The 20,733-nt window shown below is 38.7% G+C and overlaps 1 protein-coding gene across 1 annotated transcript; it reads right to left on the reverse strand.

Annotated features, from left to right (window-relative positions):
* Positions 1-1,176: 1,176 nt before the first annotated feature.
* LOC121615495 (coiled-coil domain-containing protein 178) lies at positions 1,177-20,014 on the reverse strand. The gene is made up of 19 exons (XM_041949865.1): positions 19,904-20,014; positions 17,082-17,218; positions 16,917-16,975; positions 16,746-16,825; positions 16,103-16,321; positions 15,759-15,979; positions 14,438-14,580; positions 13,623-13,776; positions 13,424-13,519; positions 13,057-13,193; positions 12,777-12,960; positions 12,595-12,657; positions 12,096-12,224; positions 11,856-11,969; positions 11,500-11,645; positions 10,996-11,155; positions 8,330-8,479; positions 4,518-4,652; positions 1,177-2,152 (listed from the first exon to the last, which is right to left on the reverse strand). Exons 1-19 carry the CDS (start codon positions 19,959-19,961, stop codon positions 2,024-2,026), a joined length of 2,514 nt encoding a protein of 837 aa, XP_041805799.1. The 5' UTR covers positions 19,962-20,014; the 3' UTR covers positions 1,177-2,023.
* Positions 20,015-20,733: the final 719 nt, after the last annotated feature.

The raw sequence follows: 20,733 nt of genomic DNA on the forward strand, positions 1-20,733 counted from the left end.
CATATTCCTGCTTTTAAAAAGATCTCAAAACAGAATTTTGGTTAGCTTGAGAAGACAGAGCGTTCACTTGGCTTCACGTCAGCGATCAGAAGCGATCACTGAGGTGAATCCGAATGAAACGGGCCCATCGTCTGCATGGTGGCGCCAGGCTGAAATTGAGAATCATGCTGCCTGTAAATCAGATTTTCCCAACATGCCTCTTGCAAAATATACCTTTATACAAAACTACAAAAAAATCTTCTAAACCAGCTTTGATGTATCACAGAATTCAACAACACATTTAGACTTGTGCTGTATTTTCCATCCTCATCATACTGAAACAAACATCTAACATAGAAAAAAATACATCTGAGCTGTCAAATAACCCCATCAGTATTTCCACAGTCCACCCGCTTTTAGAGTAGCAGCATTTAGGTGTGTGCACTTTGAGGCACGCCTGCAGATAAATGTGATGACATCTAGTTGTGGCTCACTTTCATTTATTTAGGGGATTGATTGGATGCAAAGAGAGTAGATAAATGTGTTGGGGAGGCACTTTCGTTTGAGATATTACCATATAGTCAGTAAGGAATATGAGACGGGCCGAACATTTTTCTCTTCAAGGTGCTTTTGGAGATCTAGTGGCATCGTGGCTTTGCTAGTAGTCGATATGAGATGCCGTGTCTGTGCCATTATGCTTGCATGTTTGTGAATGTATGATATAATTTTGGATATTTAATTCAAAGCTACAGAAAACTTTTACTCAGACAAGAGACTATAAAAGTTTAAATATTTCATTTTCCAACAAAAAATATTTTGTATATTCAAATCGACTGAATAATAGTAATCCTTCATTTGAGATGGAATGCTAAGGCCATGTAAAGATACTAAACTGGACCATGCTGTAGTCAATTATGTCTTGCTAAGGTTGTTGTGTTCACACTGCCCCCTACTGACCCCACGAATTGGAGAGGCATCTGGCATATCAACAAAACAACAGCATCTCTATCAACCAGACACAGACAGAAGGAGAGGGCAACACATATTTCTAAGGAGCAGCCTTTAAGCATCAACCTTGAGACCAGTAAAACTGCACAGAAAATCAACAGCATGTGATTATACAACACTTATTATTTACTACATTCAAAATATGTAACCAGCATGTAAAGATTTTGACAAGCACTGTTCAGCAAGAAACATTTTACTTAACTTTTTAAGTCTACATGGAACTGGCATTTGGGTTGTGCATCATTAGTATGACATTGTTGATATGATGAAACAAAAATCAATTTTGTACAAGTACTAAATGTGATTCAGTTAAGATTCCAAATTGAAAACAGTGTTTCCCCAGGGTTCTTTAGAAAGCCAGTGGATAGTGCACACACAACATCCTTTTGTGCACACTATTTACCCCTGGATTGCTTCAGGCTAATGTCTCAATAATTTTCACTCCTTTCTCAGGTCCTTCCCACAAAGGACTTAACTAATGATCCATGGACAAAATGAAGCATTTAAATTTATTCATTAATCATTCATCTCCAGCTCATTGAAAATGCTAAACTTCCACAAAATTAAGATTGAATATTGAAAAGTGATTGAGGGAGACAGCTTTCAGAGAGTGAGGTGAGTGAAGAGTGTGGGGTGTGATAACAAAAACAGGGTCTTTCAAAGAGACAGTGGTCTTCACATGGGCATGGTCAAGGTGGCCAAGGTGTACTAAGTGCTAGTTAAGGTCACAGGGTTTCACTAGTTGTAATTAGATCTTGAAATCTGGAGAAGCGTAGAATTTCTGTCAACACTGCCTGTAATTATTCTCTTTTCCAATTAATGGTGACATAGATTAATTATCTGATGAGGCAAAGCCAATTGCAATCATTCACCCAGCTAAAATTAGATCAGTCCTGACAGCAGCATGAAAGTCACCTGTTTCATTGTTATGGATTTGCTGCAAGTAAAGAGGGGGGAATAGTGAAGCGTGCTAGGGTAAGTAAGTTGTCTGGTACAGGTGAATGTCCAATTACACTGCTATTTGAAGTGAAGGCATCTACTCATTCGATCCAGTGGCATCTGGACTGGCTTGTTTGTTCACCCCGGCATCATCAGTGGTAGTAGACTCATCTGTCAAGGATTGCAGGAGCGCAGAGATGAGCTGAATTTCTTCTGACAACCCCTCCTGTTTAAATAAGGGACAAATACAATAAATGGAAACAGGCTAATTAAGAAAATGCTGCGTTTTGTCAGGAGGCAGTAACACAAACTGCTCACTCTGCGTGCATCCCACACACACACGGCTGATGGTGGGTCTGCAATTGTGAGAGTAAAGTTACCATCTTGTTCTTATTTTTGTGGGGAAGGAGAACAAGAGGCTCCTGGTGAACCACGTCCAGGTTCAGTGCTCTTCTGTTTTAAAAACCTCAGCATCCAGTTTTTCTATTAAACTGCCTGGCACTGTCAACCAGCTTGGGAATCTGAACCGGCCTAGCCATGCAGAAATTCTCTGACTAACAATTATATCAGCAACAGGATCTTGGATTACTGTCCCCTGGGACTGGGGCAGTGGGCGTCTGCTCCAATCATTACTGGCCATTCAACAAGGCTCTGCACTGCTCTCCGCTGTTAGCCATTGTCAATTATGCCATCCCTAGTGTAAACTCGCAGAACACAAAACTGAACTGCCAGTTCTGGCAGGAGTGTAACAGGATGACAGCCCGCCGCCCCCCACTCCCACCCCCAACCCCCCACCCACACCCACTCACCCACCCTAGGGTTCCCCGGCCTTCCTCCCCTCAAGCTACTTTTGAGAGAACTGCCATTTGGCGTCTGTTTCAAGTACGCGTTAGCCGTGAAAGCACTAACCTGACCTCTCTTATGTTCTTCTTGTGGGGTTAAGTGGACATGATGGATTAGTATAGGCCTCGTCAGGATTCAGCTTGGTTTAACTCCAGTTACAATATCAGTTATCAGTTGTAATTCCTTCGATTCTTTCTTACAAAGTGGCAACCATACTGATAATTTGTGTATCATATAATTGTAAATCTCTGTGTTAAGCACTGATCCACTGAAATACTACATGCATTATCACTATCTGCATACTGTCAGTGTGGATCACATTAAAGATCTTAATATTTAGGTGATCATGCAAATTGTGTGGTTATGCCTTTGTATAAACTAATAAAGGTTTTGTTCTTTTCTCATAAAGGTTTTTCTACATGTGCACATTTTGGAGGATAGACCCCGAGCTGGACTGTTCACGAGGAGCCTGTTTAAAGTGAGTGTTGCCTGCTCTGATGGACCCTGTGCTGAGCTGTGACGGGTGACGGTGTGGTGCGCTTGAATACACCAGCTCTTTTGTCCTTCACACTCTGCAGCTCTCTGATAGCTCCTCCCCCTGTGCCCTACTCCTCCCTGCCTTGAGCTGTGATCTGCTGGGGCCTTTTGAGGCTGGGCCAGTGAGACATGGCTGCTCCCTGTAATGTCTGGACCAGACCCATCAAAAAAACATGTCAGCAGTCAGAGGAGGAGGAACTGAGTAGGAAACCACTTAATAGTATTTTCATTGGGCACTCCCTGAGAAAATCTCTAATCAAATCGGAGCATATTTTGCCTCCAGCATATCTACTGACGCTGAATTAAATTTTTGGTAAACAAAAACTAAATCCACAAAAAAAATGTAAAAACCACAGATTGCGACTGTATGACATGGGTAGTTAGGAGTTTGGGATGTCCCAGTGTTAAGGTAAAGAAAAAGTAAAAAAGGTGGAAGTAGTTCATAGCATGGTTACATGCCACCTGGCGCTGCGGTAATGCTGGACAGGACATTTCATGAAGATTCATCACTGTCTCTCTGTCCGCTTTGACCTCATCTCACATCACAGCACAGATTAGACACCGATTATCCTCTAAATGAAGATCCTTACTTCTCAACCTTGTAGAATATGCTGCTACTCTTCTGCCAGACAGACAGAAGGTTATTCTGCTCACAAAGAAGAGGCTGCAACACAGATATCTTCCATGTGGTGCAATGAACTCACTCCGAATTAACCGTAAACGTCACAAATGCCCCTGCTAAATGGCTAAAGAGGCTCAAATGTTAATGTGATGTGACCAAAGCACAATGTTTTGTGCATATAGAGTTATCCAGAGAGGCAGAGCTAGCCTCAGACGTGGAGTCACAGCATAGGCACTCTAGCAGACACATCATCCATCACATCGGTCTGTGATCTGATGAGTGAATGTATAGACTGTAATGTAAGAGTGGCGTCTTTAACTCCACCATAGCAGCGAGGCACAAAGCCTTGGTGGATGCTTGCCTGGCTGCCCTTGCTTGGCAAAGAAGACACAAGGCAACTGACTAGCCGGATGAGGCTCAAACAATGCCAAGCATAACATGGAGTTACTGTAGTATGCAAAAGAATACGCTTCCATCTGGTAGAATACCTACACTGGGATAAAAGTTGAATAAAGGGATTTACCATTTAAATGAATTGTGACAGTTTGTGAAGTTTTCCAGCCTGTTTTACATGTATATGTACAAATACCTGGGCTGTTTTTATTTTCTGGTCGGTCTCTTGAGAAAGAGCCTGGCACCGGTCCAGTTCAGCCTGGCTGTAGAGGCTGCGTTGTTTGAAGTATTTCACCAAAGCTTTGTGCATCCTCTTCTGCAACAAAGAGAGCTAGGGGGAGAGAAGGCAGAGAAAAGGAATTGGTAAGGCAGGAGAGGAAATTAATGGCAGTGTTCAAGAAGAATGATGGAGGGGAATAGAGAAAGCAGTCAATAGCCCATTCTGCAGTACACGGGCCTGACAGGAATTTCACAGTCTCTTGGTTTCTCTGCCCACTCGTGTGCACTCATCAGAATCCAGTCACATCTGGCTGCCAGGATGGGGGGTTAATTTTCTCTAAATGCTTCAGCAGTTTTGTTCTAGCCGAGGCAAACTCTGTGACTGCAAAGCTGATGAGTAAAATATTTCTACTTCACCCAGTTTAACTTTATACCAATCCCCTCAAGACATATTTTACACATACACACAGAGTCATGAACCCCCCACTGAAACCAGAAATTATTCCTAGTCTCTTGGAAAGACATGCTGCTTGCTTTATTATTTGAACACAGTTTCAAGCAAAGAGGTTTAAATTCTGATAGATGCCATTGCTTTTCTTCCCCCTCCATCTCTCTACTCTTCCTACAAAGCTTATCATTGCTTGGCAATGTGTTCCCCAGTGCATTGAAAACTAAAGCGAATTAGCTCAGTCATCAGCTCCTGAAGAAAAGACAATAACAAGAATGCTCTTTATGGTGTACCCTGTTAAAACCCAAGAGCTGAAAGCCTCCATATAAACAAAGCAATGCTTACATGTACAGTAGAATCAAAAGGATCTTTATAAGAGGCACATACTGGCAAGTGGTATAAGATGCTGATTAATCATGCATTTTTTTTCATTTACAAATTAGAATTTGCTTATTTGAGTGTAGTTTTGATGAAGTATCCTAATGCAAACACATTTAACATTACTACACCTCTCCTTGAAAAGAAATAGCTCTAATATTAGATAAAACAGCTAAAGTGTGTCTTGATTGGACAATGAATAAATCAAACATTATTTCTCCACTACAGACAGGCAAAGCCTTTGTATGCCACATAAATACATTTTAAAGCAACTACAAGAAACTTTAATTTCCTGTGGATTTTGGCAGCCCCTGTGGACAAAAATGGTAGTGTTTCCACAGCCTCGCGTCGTAAAGATCTATAAGTAAACATCTATGTTTGTTTTGGAAGCGAGTGAAAGAAAGAAATACCTTATGTCCACTGCAATTTTTCTTTTTTAAACACATCGGTTTGTGGGGCATGTAGCAATGAGGTAATGCATGTATTTGTAGTTATGTAAGATTAGTAACTGTAATATGAGGACGGTGAAACAAACTGAACTTTGTTACATGTAAGCCTACAACAACAATTCAGTAGCTCAGTAATTTTTGAGACAGCTAAAGTTATCAAAATTCCCCATATTACATACCTGCCGAGGAGGAAGAGGGCAAATTCAGGATTGGTTTTGAATCCCTTCAAATCCTGCAATTCTCTCTATCATTTGAATGAATGAGCTGGGCTGTCTTGTGTTTCTGCCAGGCCAGTGTTCTACCACTGTCCCTTTTAGCTTGTTTTCCTTCAATAATCAAGGAATCAATACTTTTCTTTTTTCTTTGTTGGTCTTGCCGCAGTATCAGCCATAACCACAACACATGTGACGAAATTTTTTAAAAGAAACATTTTCTCCTGTTTCCTTTTAACTGGCTTCTACTCACTGCAAAACATTGACTGGGAAAATATAAATGTGGGCTCTTCCTTTATTGTCTGGTTTCGCGGGGAATCGTGCCAGTGACGGGCATTAAGAATAGCTATGTAGAATGTTCTCGCCAACGTTACGCCAACGTTCCTGCTGATGGTCTCATTGGCTTATCCACGACATTTAAAGACATCAGTGTTAAATTGAGACTGTTTCATAATCAGTTAAAAACTGTGTGCAGTACGTTTAAGTTGTGTGGTTGAAGCTGCAATCTGCAATGATGATGGTTATTGGGTGGCACCTGTTCTGGTTGACAGTGGTAATAAATATGGAATATGTAATACACTACCATCAGTGGTGGACAAAGTGTTGAGATCCTTTACTTGAGTAAAAACAATAATACTGCAATACAGAAAATAATCCATTACATGTAAAGGTCCTGCATGAAAAAAGTCTGGTCAGTATACTGTATATAGTAAGTATTATTACCAATATGTAAATAAAAAATGCACAAATTATGAAGAAAAATGAACCATTGTATATTCTATCATTAGCTTAATATTACTGATGCATTAATACGTAGGTAGCATTCTACTGTTACAGCCGGTCAAAGTGGAGCTGTTTAAGATGTGTATGGTTTTGCTCAAAAATGCAAGTTGCATGGAAATGTATTTATAATAATAGAAATATGCACTGTATAGTGGTTGTCTTAAAAGCATAGCTAGGGTCGTTTTAAACTTGTCATTTGAACTATATGTCAGGGATGTCAGATGTCAGGATCATATTTCTATAAAAAGATACTGAAGATATGCTTTTCATTGTGCCCCTCAGTTGAATATAATAAGAGAGATTATAGGCTCTCCAAACACACAAATGACTGGTGTGAGACACCTCACACACATGCAGTAATGTTCTGATTTCTCAAATGATCCTGACAATGTTAAATGCTTTTACCTTATTGCCTCCAGTTACAAACAAATCAATTAAGTGCAATCACATTGTGTAGTATATGTACTAACTGGGACATAAAATGCAAACATTATAAGGATAATTGTACATTTAAAACAGGAAAGAAGAGTATCTGAATGTCCCTGTTTAAATCAGATTAGATGTAATAGGCCTTCATCTACATTTCAGAAACATTTTTGATTATAAGCTTGTTATAAAAACTAAATTCAGGCATAAAATGCTTGCCGAGAGGCTGCTGTTGTAGAAGTGTAGAGTTGAAACAAACAAAAATGGTGAAGGCTGAATCCGGAGTAAAAGAAAATCAGGCTTTGATCATGAGCGTGGAAAATCCTGTCCACAGGATTTTATTTTTGCATGCATTTTTCACTTGATAACATTCATGCAGTTAGATGAGGAATTGCTCAAGTAAAGGTATTAGTCATTTTTGGAACAAATAATATGTACTTTTCATTGCAAGAATCAGTGTGGCTTCTTCCTGGTGTTATGGTTGTCATGTGTAATTCTATTCCAGTTAAATAGTGTCAAAAACTATAAAGATTAAACAGAAAAATGGTGCTGAGTTGTCTCCCTCAACTAGTCAAGACCTCTGATGCTATTTTAGCACTGAAGGCACATTCATTGTCTGATCCTAACCTGTATTTGCTGCTGATCCCTAACCAATGGTGTGTGTGAGCTGCAGTGAGCAGAGGCAAATTTGTAACACCCTGATAATAAAACGTTTCACCTCTGACCACCTCACAAAAACCATAATCAAGAAAATGGAAAAAGTAAAGTATTTACATGTACCATCAACCTTTCTCTTTACTCCCCTTGGTGGCAAAACTACATAGCTATCATTACATTATGTCACATCCATCATCCTCCTCCACTCATTATTAGATTGCTGCAGTAACCTCCTCACTGGCTGCCAAACTAAAACCTTCTTAAAATTACTGCCCATGCAAAGAAGAGCTATCTAGTGCGAAGAAGAGTAGCATGGAATCGAATGTGAGGGGACAGAACACAAGATAAAAGCACAAAAATCCTAAGTCATAAAGCATAATTAAAAAGAGAGGGGGTGAGAGATAGTAAATGTAACAAAAGGTTATATAAATCATACCTGTGTGTAATAATGAAAAGATTTATGTGCATGGTTTTTCTCGCTCAGTGCAGACACTGCCTCCTGTTTGGCCTCCATGAGGATCTTCTTAAGACCTTCATACTCTCTTGACAGCTGGTTGTTCTCTTTCAGTGCAGTTTTTAGTGCTTGCTGTAAACACATGAAAACAAAAGGTTTAGGTAAAACAGTGAAGGTAAATACTGAGTTTACAGTAGCTATCAAATAACCACCAAGGCACAAGGTGGGCTGGACGTACTTGTAGCTATCGTGCTCGTCTTATCTCAAACTACTCTGTATCTCTTATTCTGCAAATCTCACTGGATTAATTTTTCTGTAAAGTAAAATGAGGCCAAGGATCCTGTGGCGCTAAAAACTTGAGTTGGTGTCCCTCAAGTGACTAAATGAATGTAACTGATATCAGAAAAAATACATTTTATGACTTTAACAAAGAAACCATATTTAACGTAGCTCAGTCAGGTCTTGATTGACAAGGCCAGTATCAGCCCTGATACCGATCTGGTGTATCTGAATGGTATGTCCCAAGCTGTCACCAGTTTACTAAAAAAAATGACAAGGATTGGAACCTTAACGTCTCACACTTAAATGTGAATTTTACAATTAGACCAACCAGTACACAAAATGGATTTATGTTACTAATATTTGCAGTAGGCCATGGCTACACTGGCAGAAGAGCAACTGCTGAGGCTGCATTAAGTTCAGGACAGATGTAAAATGCATCTTTAAAGATAGAGCAATGTCTTCATGACTCACAGTCTGCTATGTACACATGAAGGGAATTGGATAGTCAATATTCAGTGCTGTACATACTGTATAGCAACACCACAGTGACCACTTAGAAGATACTTTTGTTGCACCACTGGCCTGCTTTGTGTGCATACAATACAATATATGCTTTCTGTGTTTGTGCTGTTCCTTAATATATAAATAGCAGGCATACAACAATGGACACTTTTCTGGGAAATCAAGCAAATAAATCACAGTGAGTATGTGTCTCTCTGCATGTCCTCTTTTCATTTGAACAATGTTTCCCAAGTACAGGAGATGTGGCTGGTGAATATCTCAAGTCTACCTGCAGACATAATGAAGTGTGTCTCTGCAGTAAAACAGAACAGCACTAAAGTGATGAGTTTAACCCAGCAGAAAGAGGGGCTGTAAACATGACAAATGCCTGCTATTGATTTCAGGTTTAATTACTCCATGCAGCACTGACAAAGCCCATCTGATGCTGTTGTGAAGTGTAAATGGAACAAATTACACTTCATTGCCCATAAGAAACTGATAGCGTCGGCAGTTTGCATTGTTTACTTTGTGCTCGGCAAACGACAAGACCTGATCAAATCAAAAAATAGGTGCATGTATGAAAGACAGAACACGTCCAGATACGTTTGGGTTGAATAGACATGACCACGGACTGCACAGCACAAACAAGTCAACCTATTTCACCTTGACATACCCTGTATATGTATCTTTAAAAATAACCATGTTATGGCTGTATTTAATAGAGCCACGTTCAAATTCCCATCAGGCTATTAGTTATACTGACCTGTCTCAGTTTCTAGAGCAAAGAGCAGCTGCAACCTTCAGGAGGTTATAGGAGCATAGTATTTGGTCAGCATTTTTAGAAGAAATCTCTTTTTTAAAAAATATTTCAGTGCCTAACCATTCTGCTTCATGCACTGTGATTTCTGAATGCACACTCTGCTTATTATGTTATGCTAATGAAGACATTATGTGTGCTTTATATTGGTCTCAATGATTAAAGTGACCAATTTCGTTCGAATTTCAGACTCGCTCTGATCTTTTTATTTGGTGAGGAGTATTGTTGTTATATCATCGTATTTCGTCAAGTGAAAAGACTAAACCCTTTTTTGCATGGCTAACTTTTATCTGGCTAATGGGAGTTGTGTCTATGAGGAAGACTTCTAATTCTTAAATTGTCTCACGCCAACAACTTCTTTAAAGTTGCTGCACTTGGATGCATGGCGGCTTAAGCTCCATTGCCTTTTCTTGTTTTGAACTAATGCATTCTTGATCACCGTTTAATGAAACTATATACCACATGGCGATTTCACATTAGATAAGCCATGTGAAACCCCCATCAGCAAAGAGGCTCTGGCTGGGGCTGATAATCCTGCAGATGAAAACCTTACAATAAATAGGGGCTTCTCTTACAAAGGAGTGTTCAAATACATGCCGTTCTGTGCACAGTGCACTCACTTTTTTACATGATCCTATTTCTGACATTAAAAAAAATAAGTCCAGATTATATGTGTATTCGATGCTGTGAGCTGTATGCTTACATTGAAATTGCTATTGAAAATGTTGGCCTACAGGTAACAGAATGGGTGCCGCATCTCACCACGACACGCATCATCAAATTCGTCCAGACAAAAGACTATAACAACAGTGAGTTGTCATTTGTGGGAAAAGCACTTAAACAAGATTGACCATGGCTTGTAATTTTAATTGCACACAGCTCTTTTCTCTGCATCTTAAGGGAAGTATTGTGACAAGCAATGTGCTGACACTAATCCACAAACAAATAAACAATGAGATGTTTTTTACAGCTTGTCTCTGATTGCACAGAATTTGACACAAAAAAGGCATGTTTTTACAGAGAGTTATAGTGAGCAACATTTTGTTACCTTGGTGTCTTCCATTTCTTTTTTTCTTGCTGTAACATGAGCAGTGTGTGTCTGCATGGATCGCTGTGTTCGTTGTTGGCAGTTATTAATATCAGACTGCAAGGTGCTCATTATGAGTGCAGCTGATTTGTTTTTAAATTCCACCACATCAAAAACACTTCTGGAAGTAGAAATCAAACACACAAAATTATATTATAATCCTAAAATCATTTTTGAGTATCATAAATATATGATTACTGCATCAGTGCTCCCACTGATACACTTATCACAGCTGGTAGAAATTCATACTCAAAGCATAGCATTCATTTAAGAAAATACATAAAAAACATAAAAATACTCATTATCAAATGGATTATCAAACAAATACAAAACATTTGTAGAAAAAAGGTTGAGTATTTTAATTACTAATACATTTTCATTCAAAAAGGCTGAGGAAATGTTGAGTGTCATCTAACAATAATATCCCGTTACTTATTGAGTGTTTCCTGTGTATAACCAACTTACTGAAGTTCCGCTATGACCTCTGGCATGCTTTCAATTATTTTCTCAACTTCATTTGAAGCATCTCTGTATTCTTCACTCTTCTTCACAAGGTCACTGATCCTGCCCAAAGTGTTGTCAAGCCTCTTTATAGAGGCGGTGTGTATATCCTGTAAACAAACAGGAGCATTAATGTTACTGTTAAACTTATTTTGTTCAAAGTGCTTAGAGCAAGAGATTATTTTGCAAAAAGAATGACAAGATAAATAGCTGTGACTTGCTTTGTGCCCAATGAGCTTTGCAGAGTAAATCTGATTTTGTGAGTATTCTTTGACTCAAGAAGAATTGTTTTATACAACCCTTAACTTTTATTCTCTTACCTGAGCAGCTTTCAGGTGGTCACATTTGAGTTTTTTCTCCTTCTCCAGGTTGTCTAATATGTTCGTGTGTTCACGCTGAATTTTTTCCAAAGTTTCTGTCAATTTCTTGATTTTCTATTCAAACCAAAGATTAGTCACAAATGCAGTTGACTTTGAATACCTTGTTTCATAAACAGTTGCTTTTTTGATGTAAAATCATAACTTAGGCAAAGATTTATCACTATTAAGCTTAATCAGTACCTCAGTTTTTGTCTCCAGAGCATTTGTTGCTGAGGATGCATCTTTAAATTCTTTCTGAAGCTTTTGGTTAGTTAGCTCTGAGCTCCTTTGCTGTCGATACAATTCTTCATTTATATTTGCACACTGACCCTGATGCAAAAGAGATACAACGCATAATGTTAATATCCTCAAGTCTGAAAACATGTACACAGGATAAAAACAGTAACAGGAAATGTATTGGGAGGGGGATATACGAAATTATACAACTGAATACAGCCAGGCGTTTAAAATTACCTTTATGACACATATAATGTTTGATTTTTATTGAGACTGTGCTTTGTGAAGCTTCACCTCTTCATGCCTCTCTTGACATAGCTATACAATCAAAGTGTTACACAGAAACTGAAAAACTGAAAAAAATACAGATATAATCTGAAGAATTTTAACATTTTCTTTTCACTTTTGCTAAGTAAAATGTACTTGTCAGAGAAAAGACTCTGAAGCTTCTCAAGAATTTTACCTTCAGTAGTTCCAGGGCAGTCATCTGACCTGTCAGATCTTTCCTCAGGTTTTCTATCTCTTTCTGTAGAGCATAGAAAAAACACTGGATAACACTGGAGAAAGCATTTGGTATGTCACATATTCTTTACCAACTGTGACCAATGCAGTATACACAGAACATGCACATATCTTGTCACTGACCCTGGCCCTTTGTTCTTCCATGAAGGTGAGCTGCTCCTGCTCTTCCAGTTTAGTCTGTGTGACACTGTGCTGGTCCACAACTTGGGTCACTTCCTCCTTGGCCTTTTCCCACTGATCGTCATTGTCAATGATTTTCTGGAGCATTTGCTTCCTCTCCTCGCGCATCTGCTTCACTGCTTTCTCGCTAACAGAAAACACACATTAGTGCCCTTCTACTGTATAGTAAAACCTAATATGAGATGTTGTATGTCCTTCCACTGTTTTGGCTTTGATACTGTACCTCTCAGAAAGTTTTGTCTTGTAGTCTTCTACGTTCTGCTCATACTCCATGTTTTCTTTACGAAGAACTGCAAAAGCATTATGTTTTGAATGGAGCTGCTCTTCAGTGCAGGAAACCTCTGCTTCCCCATTAAGTCTCTGCAGAGAACATAACATATAGTGTGCCACTGAGTGGATGCACTTATCCAGAGCACCTTACAGTGCCATGAATTCAAACATTATTAGCATGCATAGCTCCAGTGAGAGTCCAATCATAGTCTGACAGTTATATACCATGCTCTACCCAATGAACTATCAAGACACATATAAGTAGCCAAAGCAGCACCAACATCACAAAGACATTTTAACACTATAGTGACAATACTTACTTTTTTCTCAATGTCTTCTTGTAGAGCAATTAGTTTCTCTTGTAATTTATTATTCTGTTGCATTTCACCCTCAATTTGAATTTTCAGTTGCAAAATCTATTATAAAAGGAGAAAAAAAACATGAATTTGACTACTTTTATATACTGTGGAAAGCTTTATAAAACACATTAAAAATTAAAATATAGACAATATCAGTTACCCGATCTTTTTCTGTTTTCTCGAGTTCCATAATTTCAGGGATACGCTGCGTTATGGCTGTGCACTTTTCTTCTGTAAGAGCAACTGTGCTTTCAGCACCCTTTATTTCAGCACATAGTCCTTTCTCAAGCATCTTCAACTGGTTTAAATCTTCTCTGGAGAAAAAAAGCAGTTATGTTTTTTGTGATTAAGTTGGAGGATTAAAAGTACTTTTTTGAAATCTAGAGCTTACTTAGGGTTATGAATGACATAAGGATAACTCACAATGCTGTCACAATATGTTGTCACAACACAACACAAGCGACTCAAGACATGAAAATCATCTATAAGACAGCATTATAACTGTGTAACTGAATAGAAAAATATCCTAAAATATGTTGTTTTTACAAAGCAGGAATCAAACCTACATAGATTTTTTGGTACTGGCTTAAAACATTAAAATCATCAAGTCCATTATTTTCATATATCAGCAAATCCAGGCTAAATGGTCAGGTCCATTACCGTGAGGCTTGTTATCTGGTAATGCAGCATTAAGCATTGTTGTTGCAAGTATTGTTGCTATGGTTGCATGCAGTTTAATATACCTTGCACATTGATTTAAATCAGTGGTTAAACTGTTGACCGTAACTTTGTTTGAGGTGTTCTGTTATATGGTTTTAACAGACAGCTGCCAGCCAGACAGCGACAAGAGTTTTCCTAAATACTGCAATGCTTTAAATAGGAATTACATATGAAATGTTTAACGACAGTTTGTGGTTATTCTGCAAAAACGATGCAAAGCCTGTTTGTTTTCACTACAGCAGGATAGATACTCACAATTTGTTAGCCAGCTGATTCTTCATCGTCAACAGGACATGTTCCAGTGATGTCTTTTCACGGTTGGTGTCCAGTTCCATCTTTTTAAACTCATTCTGAACCAGTACGAGATCACATTGTGTTTTTGAGCATACTTCATCAGCCTAAAAAAACAGAAGGGAGTGAATCATGGGCTTTTCATCTTCCTCGGACAGTAACATAACACCACTGATATTAAAGACAATACTTTATCCTGTTGTCAGATCATACCCTGTCAAAACTAAATATGCTGAATCTCATACCTACAAGAAGCCACTGCACAAGCCAACGGTGACGCCATGCACTACGGTTGCTTTTACATTATTCTTAGCTTTGGCAAATCTTAGAAAATCCAGAAAGCCTGAGGCTAGCTTTAATCCTGGGCTTTCAGTAAGCCTGGTTTTAAAGAGTCACACTTGAATATCATACCAGGGTTAACATCTTCAGAGCACTCACAGCCAATGCCTTGTTGAAATGTAATTTAAAAACAACTATTTCATGTTCATGTTCTAACATTGAATCAGTGTGCTGTTTCATTTAGTAACCATAAAGCTGAAATGGTTTTGGGTCAAAGTTGACCTATTACACACTGACCCCATCTCTCTTCTTTCTACTGGTACACTTTCATGCCATATTTGCATGAAGGCACAAGTACAGCTGAGGCTGAAATTGGTCATTAGATTTTAATGCATCCTGAGTTGAAGTAAAGAAATTAAAAAGTAGAAAAGCTAAATGAAAAGTCAGGGAATTGTGAAAGTTATTAGGATTCATCCTCTGGGGGCCATGAATGTCTGTACCAAATTTCATGGCAATCCAGCCAACTGTTAAAATGATTGAATGATTTTACTCTAGACCAAATTGTTGGATGAACACTGGACCAATAGACCAACAAACATTGCAATCCCTAAAGCCATGCCACTTGTGGATTAAAAATAGAGTTAGAAAAGAGAGAGAGGGGGGTTGAGTGAGATAGAGTTACTGTGTGAGAGAGAAACTAATCACAAACTAAAAAACCTTATTTGGTGCAAATGTTATTGTGCTTACTTGCTAATGTATGAAATGCACCAGAATGCAGTTTTGCGCTTATCTGTATGGAACTGTAGCTGCAAACACAGCTGCTAGTGCCAACTCTTACTTGTTAACTGGGTAATTTTTGCAAAAATACAAAACAATTCTTCAAATACCACTGAAGACAGAGCAATTAACCATGTCGCTGGCAAACACAAGTGTCCAGCCTTTCTGGATCTGAAATATAAGCATAGGAATTGTTTTTAAAACAACAATACATAAAATAAGAGGCTACCTCAGCTTGTGCACCATTGATTCGATTTATAATGCCTCTCTGGAGGTCAAGGTTTTCTTTCACGATGGGAACTTGTTTTCTGGCAAAGCTGATGTCCTCATGCAAACGCTGATTCAACACCTCAGTGTGTGACAGTTTCTCCTGGGCTTGGTCAAGTTTATCTCTTTCCAGTTTTAGCTGCCACTTCAGTTCAGTGATGTCTCTAATGCAAGCCTCATGCTCTAGCAAAAAGCAATTGTCAAAAATAAATTAGAGCGTTTATTGATTGCTTCGAAGAACAACAGCACCACAATACTTCACACGAGACAAATATGTCTATGAGGAGACACTTCTCAGTCACTGACCTTTTTGGACTACAAAAGAGTGCTCTTGTTGCTTCCACAGTGAGATGCTGTCAACTTTGTTCTCCAAAAATCTTTTTCTCCTCTTCTCTTTGTGCAGAGCTTCCTCTGCATACTGCCTATCAGCCTCCAGCCGCTCAATCAGATACACAACCTCTCCAAGGACATCATTTATTTTCTTCAATAGTGGCGATAATGGACAACTTTCTAGAGGATGAAAAACTTTACAAGATTGGCACACCATTTTGTACATCACTTCCAACTCAACAAATAAAAGAATAAACAAGTGAACTAATTTCTGCAAAGCTGCTAACATAATCTGATCAGCTACAAAGTGCAGATAAACATAAACTTGATCCATGGTATTTTATTAGCAGAGGTGAACACTGGATAGGATGTAGTTAATTATTATGTAGGAAAAGATGTGATCCAGTAACTGGGACTCGATTATTCTCACACTAACCAGCCACTACTGCAAGGAATGAAACAGCTAAACCTTGGGCTTCTCCAAAGAAGTGCACACAAGACACTTATGTGTTGCTCTTTTAGCTGCGTGGGCATTAGGACAGTGTTTGCTTTTCTCTGGTATAACAAACAGTAAAACTAAATATTTTAGAAATGTCTTTATGGAGTTTTTGTTGTTCACCTCTTGCACTAATTGCGATGCCTTCGACGAACAACTCTGTTGACGTCACTGATTCAGTATCTGAGTCTCTGGACTGAAATCTGTTCAAAAGGAATTAAGTTATGTCATATTTTAAAGCTCTAGTGAAAATAACAAAAAGAAATAGGAAATGAAAACAACAGAGGACCTCACCTCAACATTTTGCTGTATTGGTGCTTGTCCTTGTCAATATGTGGTTGATATTTTCCAGGCTGCTACAAAATGAAGGGAAAAAATATTGTTAAATTGATTTTTACTCCTATCTTATATTTGTCTTACAATCGTTCACAGATTTGATCATATCTGACATCAGTTTACCTGCTGACACCAATTTTCCACTGTCATCTTCAGCTCTTGAATATGGTAAATAGCATTGTTGACACATGGCGAGGGGCTGTTAAGCAAAGCACAAGTGCGACGTCTACCAGAGCAGACAGCCTGAAGATCTGCTTGATCTTGAGAAACACAAAGTATTGAGATCTGGAAAATCCAACTTTAAATTTTGTTTGTCATGAACAAACAATTTCTTTCAGAAAAAGAAGCATTGAAAAAAGCAATGAAAAGCCAACCTTACAGTTTTCCTTTATAAAACAACCCTGAAATATTTTATAAATAACACACTGATGAACCATTCCTACATGAAAAAAACTCAAAACAACTTTTGTTGGAACAAACATTCACCCTTATTCATTAACTTTATTTTAAAAAGTAATTACAAAAATGTATTTGGCTGTGAAAGTGTTCTGTGGTTCTTTACTTCTCTTTGATTCTGCTTGCATAGACTCTGCAATGTACTGGAAGCATCAGTGAGAAAGCAGAAACAACTAATTTGAACATCTCAAGACAAACCCAAGGGCACAATTCTTAGTGGTGAAAGGACGCCATCTGGCTGACAAAGAGTGTAAAAAAAACCCCAGTGGTCCAGACTGTAACCCTACACGTGAATGTCTGAGAAACACTGACTTTCAGAGCAGTCTTTTGTCTATATCATAGAACAAAGACATGTCATTCTCTCGAAAGTAAAAGTAATCTTTGGACTAATTTGAGAGTAAAGATTATTGAAGACAAACTGATGTTAGTGCAAAAAGCTCCTGGTACCATAACCCTTGTTCCAAAAAAGCTTGGACACTGTGTAAAACATAAACAAAACAGAACTGCTAATCCCTTTTGACATATATGCAATTGAAAATAGTACAAAGACAATATGCTCAATGTTTTACCTCATCAAAATCATTTTTGTAAATATATGCTTATTCTGAATTTGATGCCAGCAGCACGTTTAAAACAAGTTGGGACAGACAAACAAACAATCAAAAGACTTCTCCAAAAACACCTGTTTGGAACATTCCACAGATATTGTATCATGATTGGATATTAAAGGGGCATCCTGAAAAAGCTCAGTCGTTAACAAGCAAGGATGGAACGTTATTCACCACTTTGTGAAACACATGATACCAACTATTATGGGTTCAGGGTGGTATATACGTTATCGTTATACGGTATGTCAATGATCCCGCAAATGCTGCTTTTTATTCAATCTCTGAGTGATAAATTCAATGAGTTTAGACTTAGTCTAACAGTTAGCCAGTAACATACATTATATGTACAGTCAAGTGGAAGGTTTGGACCAAAATTGTCTCACAGTTATTAATTCATTTCTGTCTAACAGAAATTATATGAAATTTAATTTGCAATATAGTGAGTAGATTAAAAGCCTGAGACACAACAATATTGGTGGATGTTTCTATTTTGAAAATAACATCACGCATCAGTTTTGTACTACTGACAAAAGTGTAAAGAGAAGTAAATTTTATTATGAATCCTTACTTCTCTGTCTTAATACTGTAAGCTGCAGTGTAAGATAGCAGGTGAGATGGAGGGAATGTTTTTTTTTTTTTCACGGCAAGGCCGAGGAAGGTTTCTTTATCAGGCCAAACTGCTTCTGTCAGCCGTGAATGTGTGCTCAACTTTGCAGGGTGAGGACCAGGATAAATGGTCCACCCACAAATCCAGCTGAACCTGAAGTGGAGATACTACCAAGACTGTCAAGGACCTGGAGCCCAACAGGTACTCTAATCAGTGAGAAATAGGTAGGACATAAACTGTACGTGAGAGAATTGAATCTTTCCAATAACAGTTATCTTGCCATGATGCTCCATTAATTAGGAGAATGGCTTGTGACTGAGCTGACTCAGACCAATACAAGAACTGTTGAGGAAAAACTGTGGAGAGACACAAAGTGAAGCCCATCTGTTGCTGTGCAGTTTAGATGAATAATACACAGTGAAAGAACCAAGTGGGGTAGGATGGTGTTAAGGCAATATGTCATCAGCCAGCTGCATAAGCTCTAAATCATACTGGTGAGGTGTAGTACAGCCAGGGCCATGTGACCCTGAGGGCCAATCACCTTCACCTGCCACGCTCACTAAATATAATATATATTTAAATGTAATTATCATCCAAATTTATTCACATATATTCATCACCTTAACATAATGTCTGAAATGCAGACCAGCTCGAGCGCTGACTGGACAACAGAGTTTGTGTGTGTGGCCATCTTTCTTACTGTACTTGGGGTTAGGCATGGTTTCTGGGTGAACTTGAAACATTTTGCCATCATATTCAGTTCAATAAACACGACGTAAAGTGGTGCGTTAACCTAAAAACAACTGTCAAAACGAATAATGCAGACTGTGACCACTGATCACACTGGTCAGATATTTTTGCTGTTATTATTTCTATCGGGAATGCCTGTCTGTGGTAACAGAGTATCTCCATCAGATCCTAAAAGGACCTAGAGGGGTGAACATTTTCAAAATGAAAGAGAGCACATTATAACCGCAGCAGCATCATCCCTTGGATCACATTTCTGCCTTTCAGTGACAAAACAGGTCTTTGTGTAATGTTAAAGCTGATTTATTTCACAAATAACAAACACATACATGCTTTTACTTAACCTAAGTAACGGTTTGATGGAATACTTTTACCTGTAGTGGAGTATTTTCACCGTGCGGTAAGTTACCACTGGTAACGTTATTGCTACTTCTACTTTGGCAAAGGATTTTAATGTTTCTTCCATGTTTGAATGTTTCTGGTTGTTAGTCGACCGGGTTAACGTTAACAGACTTAACTCTGCTCACCTTGCTGACTGAGACGTCCTTCCCTTGACGGGAATCTGAGCGGTTCAACGTCTGGCATCGCTGAAACTCGTCCGACGGGATTAAGAAAATACCGTCGTGTGGCAACGTTGAGGCGTTTATGTTCAACATTAACCTGGACATTCGGGGACAACAATGCGACCGTTAATTTTAAAATTAGCTATTTTATTTACACATTAAATGGTACAGGTTAAACTTTCAGACGACGTTAACGTTAGCTAACGTTAGCTAATGTTGCAAACTTCACTCATCTCTGGGTGTCGCCTTCTTACCTAACGTTAAGTTAACGGTTAATTAAGTTAGCTAATGACAAATTAATGAGCGGGTGGGGGGGGCGTTGTCATGGCAGAAAGTGAAAGCGAAAAATGGCTGACTATCAACTTACTTGGGCTGCCAGCTATCTGTTAGCGGTCTTGAAGTTTGTTCTTGTTGACAACGCGGCAGTTGTCCTTTAAAAAGTTGCGTTTTGTCAAAGTTTTCTCCAACCGAAACAGCTGAAGTTGCTGTCAATCTTCTGCGGAGGTTGCTTAGCAACAAGGGGCTGCGCTTGTAGGGGGTGAGTTATGTTCAAGAGCAGCAGTGGCGGCGTGTGCTGTTGTTTAGCAGCACTTTGACTCGGTTCCTATACTCGTTTCATATGAAGTAAGGCACGTTTTGTTTAAGAAAGTGGGTCTCGAACACTACACGGGGGCGTGGATGATCAGGGTGAAATTATGGGATCAGCGAAAGTCAGATGGATATGATTTATGTAGCGAAAACAAACAACCACCCACTTTTTTAAGAATGTGATATGAATATATGGATATAATAGA

This window comes from Chelmon rostratus, chromosome 12, assembly GCF_017976325.1.
Source record: "Chelmon rostratus isolate fCheRos1 chromosome 12, fCheRos1.pri, whole genome shotgun sequence".
In the NCBI taxonomy this organism is placed as follows: domain Eukaryota; kingdom Metazoa; phylum Chordata; class Actinopteri; order Chaetodontiformes; family Chaetodontidae; genus Chelmon; species Chelmon rostratus.

What these genes read in the sequence shown, in the direction of transcription:
- LOC121615495 (XM_041949865.1), bottom strand. Translation starts at nt 19,961, where the DNA reads ATGCCAGACGTTGAACCGCTCAGATTCCCGTCAAGGGAAGGACGTCTC. An exon ending in AAGACAAAACTTTCTGAGAG is followed by an intron (nt 12,961 to 13,056) that starts GTACAGTATCAA and finishes GTTTTCTGTTAG; the next exon opens with CGAGAAAGCAGTGAAGCAGA. An exon ending in AAGAAATGGAAGACACCAAG is followed by an intron (nt 8,480 to 10,995) that starts GTAACAAAATGT and finishes ATGTGTTTACAG; the next exon opens with CAAGCACTAAAAACTGCACT.